Here is an 8,934-nt window from a genome sequence, read left to right as displayed (position 1 = left end):
GACATCCTGCTGCTGGGGTCAGGGTGACAACATCTTCCTGTCCAGTTGGGGCTTGTTATCGGCAGGAACACCATAATTAGACGTCCGCCCCCCCCCTTCTGAGAATGAACTGGAATCTGCTCATTTTCTGCTTCTTTTATTCTGAGTTTTGTTTCTTTTTCTGAGCTTTGCTCCAGTTTCACACCACGTCTCAGAGCAGTCACGCTGTTGCTGTGCTAATGAAGCCAATTTCCACATGGTGGACGACAGTTGTTCAGCCTGCCTTCCTGAACTCCCTCCTCCCAGAGGACGGTGAGCTTATTGAACAAAACAATCGTTGCTATTATGAACCAAGGATGTCTGTAAAAGTTTGAAAGTGGTGAGAATTTTTGCAGATATCAGCCGCTATGCTCCAGTACCTAATCTAGAAAAGACTGAAAACTGAGTTTTCAAAAGTCCAACTAATTCCCAGAATAAGATCCTGAATTTCTGTTGGTACTTTTGGCAGTTTTTTCATCAACTGTCATGTCGGGTAACCATGCAAGTCGGAGAGATGCTTCCAAGCAGAAACGGCTAATTGAGCTTCCCAAATGTGGAACAGGTCCCCTGAACTTCCAAAGAGTAGAAGGGGAGACAGTGCAGGTGTAGGGCAGCAGCAAAGCAGAGAACAAAAGAAGCTGTTTCACCAAGATGAAGCTGCAGGAACTTTTTCCAGAGTGTCTAACAGAGGACATACATTTCTGTGGAGATCACCATTCCAGACGTTTGCCCAGTAAAAAACTTTAAATCAGAGACCTGAAGGGGCTTTAAAATAAGCCTTTAGGGAGGGAAGGGATTAAAAAGAAGCTAAAAAAGAGAAGAGGCGCTCAGACTGATGGAAGTCTGGATAGAGCAAATGTACTCAATTTGTACTAAAACAAGTTGAGCTCAAACCAACATTTTCACTCCACATCAGAACACATGGAGGCCACGCCAGCCTCCCCTCCAGCCCGTCTGTCTCCTGGAGTCAGGTGAGGCGGCTGGTGGAGATGGCGTCAGCCCAAGTGAAGGAAGCTGGGATTCTTCTGCACCTCTTCAACCTTCACCTGAGTCAGATGACGGTGTTTAGTGCTGCCTAACATCTTCAGCTCATCATCATCTCAGTGATCACAGTTACACAAACATCCCACTTCATCAAAGTCCTGGTAGAGTCATGTTTTTATTTACACGAATCATACATGAATCACTTTATTTCCAAAAGGCTACAACCAAACAACGAACATATATGTCCGGTATAAATAAAAAAGTTTGAACTCTAAATCAAATTTCATCATCAGTGTCATTATCTTTTAAACGTATCTCCATCGCATACAGTGCAAAAAGAAAATGGATGTGTAATGCAGTCTGTGTGTGTGTGTGTGTGTGTGTGTTTGAGCCAACAAGCTTACATAAGAAACTCCACTTTTGCCATTATGGGTTGAAGTGGTGTGATTTTGGCTCAGCCATTATGCTCTTACACAACCCACTTCAGAGAGAAGAGTCTGAGTATGTGCGTGTGTGTGTGTGTGTGTGTGTGTGTGTGTTTCTATACACTCACATTACTCATCTGCTTTCGTGGCATTCAAGTCATTTCCACAACGGTGGGCTTCGCTATCAGGTAGTTCAGCCACCAGCACCTCTGTGTCTCCTGAACTTCTGTAACTACGGCGATGGCTACGGCTCTGAAACATAAGAAACATTACAAAAAAATAAATAAATAAAACACCTGCAAATCTGTGTCTTGATCTGATCCGATCAAGCTGAATATGATTACTGGGGGAGAAATCCATCTGATTGTCAAACCTTAGATTCAGGAGGAGTCGTGTGAGTTTCATCCAGGTTTTGGAATAGTTGCTGACCCTCCAGTCTACTGTGTCCTTTGGGGGATTCTGTGGGGGTACTGTGAGAGTTCACGGTTTTCATGGACAAACTCAAGGTAGACTCAGGGAGAAGTGGGGATCAGGTTTGAGAACCTCAGGGTTGCACCCCTGCTGGCTTCCTCAGACAGAGATTGTTACGTTCTAGCTTGACCATGGAAATGAAGGTAACATAAAATAAAAGATGTCATGCTATTAAGCTGAGCAGCAGTGGAGAACTGGTGGTCAGGATACAAAGACTAACTGAAACAACCAGGAGTAATCAAATCAAATCAAAGAAAGAAACAAAACAGAAAGGATTATTAAGATCTAAACCATTTAACTAAGTCCAACAGAGAAGGAGGACAGGTGAATCAAGTAGCAGGTAGATGAGGGTGTATCAAGATGAATCCAATCCCAGGCAGGTCACCAAGCATCGGCCTTTACATACACAAGGAAGAAAATAAAGGCTATAAGATATAGAATTAAAAGAAGGTATCATTTTCTTTTTCATTTGAGTAATGATCTTCTTTTGAAATATATAAATATCCTTCTAATTTCAGTAGTATGTACATAATGTCAGGTGGTTCTGATCCACCTGCAGGCTCAGTCAACTTCAAATTTACCTTCATTCAATTAATTACTGACCACTTTATTAGGTCCACCTGTCCAGTTGTTTATTAACAAAATATCAAATCAGCCAACCACATGGCAGCACCTTAACCCGTTTAGTTATGTTGACATTAGTTCAAACTGCATCATAAAGAGGAAGAAATTAGTGGCGGGCGGATCAATCCAAATACACCAACGTTCGATCAATACTAGTGTGATGATTGACACGTTAATGTAAGGCTTGAAAAAAAGTCAGAATCTTAATAAATCTGGAGGATAAAGTGGTTTTTGATGGCTTCGGTTCACCACAGTGAGAAGGCACCTACACGCTTCTCTCAGTGAGATTATGCCAGATTTTAAATAATAACTGTTCATGTGTTAATGTGTTAATTTTGCAGATTAATTTATTTGCATTAATGGTTTAATATTAAATAGGGCTGTTGAAACTACTGGTATTCATATCAGTATCTATGATAGCCCTTTATCATGGTTTCGGATCTATGCCAAATCTTGCAGTATCTCCCACCCCTAGAAAAAAAAAACAGGGGATTTAAGTGACTTTGAACGTGGCATGGTTGTTGGTCTGAGTATTTAATGGGATTTTCACACACAACCATCTCTAGGGTTTACAGAGAATGGTCTGAAGAAGAGAAAATATCCAGTGAGCAGCAGTTGTCTGGACCAGAACGTCTTGTTGATGTCAGAGGTCAGAGGAGAATGGGCAGACTGGATGGAGATGATAGAAAGGCAACAGGAAGTCAAACAAGCACTGGTTCCAACCAAGTTCTGCAAAATAGCATCTCTGAACACACAATACATCCATTCTTGAAGCAGATGGGCTACAGCAGCTGAAGATGGAGGTAAAAAGGCGTCAGACTCTGCACCAGCGAGGTGGACCTGATAAAGTGGCTGCTGAGTGAATATAACCTAAATTTAGACTCCCAGTTCTTTAATAAATAGTTGAATATTCAAAACAGTAAGTCACCAAAGATTGGTTAAAGAAAATGACATCATAAATCCCTCCACCCTACTTTCTCTCGCCCCTATCCCCATTCTCTCCCTCTCTCCGTCTCTTTCTCTCTTTCTCCATCATCCATCCATTTCCCTCGCACCTCGCCGCGTGGCGCACAAAACGTGATAAAAGCTGGTCGCTCACATTTTTCTTTTCACTGGAAACGTTGAGCTGAGAGAATAAGTGACTGGTGTCTGTTGTGTTTTTTATTATCAGTTGTTATTATGACAAACGGTGCGACTGACACAACCTGCGCCACCAGGAGAGAAACTACAACATAAAAACAGGTTAATATCACACCAAAAACAGAGAAAGCAGAAGTGAATAAAAGGACCAGGAACACATCTTTTCTCTTCGGGAGGATACAGTTAAAGACGGAGGGAAGGAGGAGGAAACTTCGGCTCTGACATCGTCGCTCTTTGCCATGAAACATGAGTAATGAGAGCAGTGGAGTCCGAGGGTTTCAGCCTCTCTGGAACTTCAATGGTGAGTAGAAGGATGCTTCTATTTATTTCTATTTATGCTCCCTCTTCTTTTTAACTAAAAAAAAAAATAAAAAAAATCTCTCTTTTTAACATTTTAGGATTTTTTTCTTCACAGATTGTCCTAAGCTTTTACCAGTAAACTTATTATTACTATTTTATTACTCTATTCTATTATTTAAGAATTTTATTTATTTATTTATTTTAATAAATATTTTTTCTTTTTAAATGATTTTTAAGCGTTATTATTATTATTATTATTATTATTATTAGTTAATTAGGTTTTTTCTGCTTTCTGAAAACGATTTTAAAATGTTCATTTTATAAATTTTTTAAATTCAATTTGACTTTTCTTTACAGTCCTAACCTTTTCAAGTGAGCGTTAATATTGACATTTTGTCTATTAATGTTTATTTATTTATTTTTTTTACTCCCTATTTATTTATTTGTTTATTTATTTATCCTAAAAAATCCATTTGTGTTAATTAAACGAGGCAGAGATTAATGAAACAGGAAAAACGGTAAAACTGCTTCAGTCAGGTGTGTGGTGATGAAAACGTTGTTTTACGGATATGTGGCTGAAATGAATTTTAATGGGCTTTATTGCACAAAGGCGCAGCATAAAACACCTTGTTCTGAGCTGAAAAACCCAACATTAATTCATTTAGCATCCTTGTGATATATGTGATTAAAATAGAAAAGAAAAGCACATAAAAAGGTGGATTTTGAATGCTAAATAAAAACTCTACATTAGATTCATGATTTATTCATACTGACAAACAGCATAAAGAAGAAACAATATTCATTCACTTGAACTACAATGGATTAAGAGGCAATCTCAGCTCTCAGAGATGACATAAAACACCCATCAGGTAATAGATAACCTCATTATCATACGCAAAAGATGACTTTTTATTAAAACAAAATGTTAATCTGTCTGTGAATGAGTGGGAGAGGCTGAGGTGGGGAAAAAGAGCAGAGACAGAGCTTTTCCTCCAGACAGAAAACAGCAACAATGGTGAAGCTGGAACAATCCATCATATCCCAAACAGAAAAGAAAGATGAACAGATTAAAGTTTCCAAGTGTAAAAAATAAAAAGTCTGAACAGATTCTTTCCTCTTTTATCTGGCTCTTTTTACCTCCTCCATCTTGCGGTGAAACCTCGAGGCTTAAAACCAGATATGAGACACATAATGTACGATAGAACAATCCGTTAACTTACATGATGCTCAGGCCTCATAATAAAATTAAAAAGAAGTCTCAGAGAGGAAGATAAATGTTAAATATTAACCTATAAACCCGACATTTAGGAAAACTTGCAGTTTTAGAATCCATTTTTCTTGCATTAGTGGGACACAATTTGGTAAATTTTACTCAGCGGATAAAAATTGAGACATAAAGACATAAAGACCATGCAACATACTAAAGATGAAGGACTGACCAACTTCAAACTCGTGAAACTGGTCTAATAATTTGCACTAAATTTGTTTGGGTAAATTTTAACCCTTTAACGCCTGACCCAAGAAAAAATTAGTTTGAATCTGAGATCCACTGAGCAAAATGTAGGAAAAAACCTATATGTTTACTGTATGATATATCAGGATTATTGTAGTACAACCAATATCCAGCAGGGGGCAGAAGATAAGTATCAGATTCTGCACAACAGAGTTTTGAGCAAAGTTTTTACCATATGTTGATGCAATAGGTCTCAGAAACTCTGTGTAGCCAGTTGGGTACATTAGACATTAAAGGGTTAAACCATTATGAGTCAATTCGCTGCATATTTAAAAAATAGTTAAAATCTACCCACTATATTTGCTACATCACATCATTTCTTACACTAATTAAAAAAACGTTATCTAAGGATATTTGGAAGACATTTCATTCAACTCCAACATTCAAACCTCTACACCCAAGGGCTCTAAACAGGACCACTGCTAGCTGTTAACCCCCGCCCTGCCAAAAAATAAAATAATTAAATAACATAAACTTTCCTTTATAATCTCTCTTGAAGTAGAGTTTCAGATACAGCCCAACATCAGCGACACCACACTGCCATCTGATTAATTAATCATATCAATCAATCTTTAGTTTAAATCTGTTGTAACAGAATGAGTGTAACACTGCCATGTTCAGTGTTAGTGTGTTCACAAGCTCAGTTCAGCTGATAAAGATATTCTATCTCTATTGTGCTGACATTTACAGAGTGTCATTGAACATATCTGAAGCTCAGAGATCATAAACCTTTCAAACACTGATACCTCTCATTTAGGATCAGTTATTGGCAGGAAGTTAAGGGAGGCAGTTCTGGTCATGTTTTCCCTTTGTGTGTGTGGAAAGAGGATAGAAAAGATGGAAGAGTTGGTTCAGAGCTGATGTTAGACCTGCTTGCAAAGATTTTCTGTTAATAAATTGTCAACAACACTGGTTAAATATGTCAAGATTGTAATAATCACGATTATGTTAGTTATTCGTTAGTCCACCTGGCACGTAGTGCCCTGTGCTGCACTGCACAGATGTGGGAGCCTGAAGTTTGATAATATATCAGTTCACTGGTAAGAATTCAATGTTGGCAGACATCACACAATGAGACAATAGAACATGCTGGATGTTTTATTTTTTATCCTTGGAGGGGTGTAAATCACAAATTTATCATGATTTATCATGGTCAATTGCTTTTTTTATCTTTAAATGTTCCCCTACACCTTTACACCACCAGCAGTCTGAACCATGGATTCATGTTTTCATGATGTTTCCACCTAATTCTGACCCTACCATCTGAATGTGCTGAAATGGAGACTCAACGTTACACCTCTGTGACTCTTTTTTAGACCATTCTCTGTAAACCCTACAGAAGGTTGTGTGTGAAAATCCCAGTAGATGATGATCATGTCTACGTGATGAAATGCACTGAGTTGCTGCCATGTGATTGGCTGATTAGATGTTCCTATTAACAAGCAGTTGAACAGGTGGAGCTGAAAAAGTGGCTGATGAGTTTATATTTACGTGCTTTAAAGATACTGTAGGAATAAAATGCATATAAATCAGTACGGATTTCAGATTGCACCAAAAGGCAAAATACACTCGTATGAGTCTGACATCACATTTTCCTTTCCCTGGAAGATCGCTTTCATTCTCATAGCACTTCATCAGTGCATCTTCCAGTTGTGTGGTAATATGAAATTAAATGTTAAGAGCTTTTTCTCAAAGACTTTTCTTGGATTTTTAACGGTTTTCTTTTGTGGCTTTAACCCAGCTGATGACTTCTCTTTTTATAATGAGCAAAAATGATCAATAGGGGCCTTTTGTCCATAAACACAGCAGCCAGACCATCATTCTGCTGCTGTGATGCTGGACAGGAAAAAAAAAAAGAGTTGCAAAAATGTGGATTTTCTGGGTGACTGTAAACCCAAATGACTTTTTATCTACCATGTATTTGAATGTTCAGACAAGCTTGACAGTTTTTAGCATTAAAATTAAAATTATCCAGAGTAAAATGCAGTCCTTGAATATAAATGTTGCACACTGCAACAGCAGAGTGTAGTTAGGTTTTAAAAAATCATAGTCAGGCACATGTGCATATATTTTGTTCTTTCCAAAAATACAAGTACCAGTTCCTAGCAGATTTACTGCTTAATGTAATGATGCCACTGGCTGTCTGCTGCTAATCAAATTTATGCCTAATTTCCCTTTCGCTAGGAATTTAGCAAATTTTCTAAGCAGCTGTCTCATTTTAGACGTCAGAGCGTGTTAGAATAATTATTCTTTTTCATGTATTTCCTTTCCTGTTTATGTGAAAATGTTAACTTACCAACATTTGAGCCTCTCCCTATAAAGTAAGAGAGGTTAGCAGGTAAACATCTCCATTGTTTCACACTGAAATCTCCTGTGCTAAATTAGTGTAGTTCATTAACTTAATTCTGATGCACAGTGAATGTTAATTACCAGTAGACGACTACACATTTAATTAGAGTCTGTGCAGACCAACTGTGGCACCTCTCTTGATTGAGAAATCAGTGATGATGTTTTTATTTTATAAAATCAACACATGAACGACTAAATGTTTGTATAAATTTTAGGTATATTAAGTACATTTTTTTTTATTTAGAAACAGAAATATTGCCTATAGATAAGGAAAATAGCTGTAAAAAGGTAAAGAATACTCCACTGTGTTTTGAATGTGGGGTTGCAAGGATCCAGTACATCATTGGCTCAGAAAAGCTCTGACCAGTAACGACATGGTGAAAATAACATCTGGGGGTGTCCTGGAGTGTGCAGTACCAGTTCGTTTCTCTTGGCCTGTAGGCTGGGAAACAGATGCTGGGTTTTCCTCCTGTAGATCCCATCAGATTGGTTTCTTGGGGAGTTTGGAGACCATATGAACAACTCCCGCTCTTAGTGGTGTTCCTTTAAGCCCCTCTAAAACACCTTCTGTGGGATCTACTCCTGTTCTGGGAGAGGGTGCTACTGTAGGGGAGTGCTGCTGCAACTAACATCCAAAAACTCTGTAACCGCTCTTCAGAGATGTCTCAACAGAGATTTCCAACAATGCAAGATAGCAACAATACAGATCTTCCTATTAGAATTACCACTTCCAGTCTCACTCCCAGTTAGCTGGTTATTGGTTTGAGGTTTAAGTTAAATTTTCAGGTTTAAAAGAGCAAATATGAGAAAAAAAACAAATCTTCAAAGTGACAGTTAACATAAAACCTCCCCCAAACCTAAAAACAGTACAGTTTTGGATGCTGGGGTGTCGCTTAGAGTGAATGGGTTGATATTTTTGCCTGTTTTATCTGTGTTTGGGCTACGAGCATCACTGCGCCTCCCTGTGGGAAGAAAAGGTATTGCAGTTTTTTCCCCCACAGAGGGATTACTGGCGTTTTTTGGTTGGTGGAATTCAACCGAGTCACGAATGGGGGTTGGACTTCCAGCCACAGAGGAATGAGGTGAATAACCAAGACATTTGATCAGCTG

General features: G+C 38.4%; 1 protein-coding gene across 1 annotated transcript in view; it reads left to right on the top strand.

The window, feature by feature from the left end:
- The first annotated feature begins 3,887 nt into the window (after positions 1 to 3,887).
- The window catches only part of chrm4a (cholinergic receptor, muscarinic 4a), a 59,918-nt gene continuing 54,871 nt past the window's right edge, over positions 3,888 to 8,934 (top strand). The window contains exon 1 of the mRNA XM_041979296.1: positions 3,888 to 3,963. Coding sequence (XP_041835230.1) covers positions 3,909 to 3,963 — 55 coding nt within the window. The 5' untranslated portion in view covers positions 3,888 to 3,908. The remainder of the gene's footprint in view (positions 3,964 to 8,934) is intronic.

Source organism: Melanotaenia boesemani, chromosome 24 (assembly GCF_017639745.1).
Source record: "Melanotaenia boesemani isolate fMelBoe1 chromosome 24, fMelBoe1.pri, whole genome shotgun sequence".
Taxonomy (NCBI): domain Eukaryota; kingdom Metazoa; phylum Chordata; class Actinopteri; order Atheriniformes; family Melanotaeniidae; genus Melanotaenia; species Melanotaenia boesemani.
The sequence above is the reverse complement of the archived record's forward strand: the minus strand, read 5'-3'. Positions and strand labels throughout refer to the sequence as shown.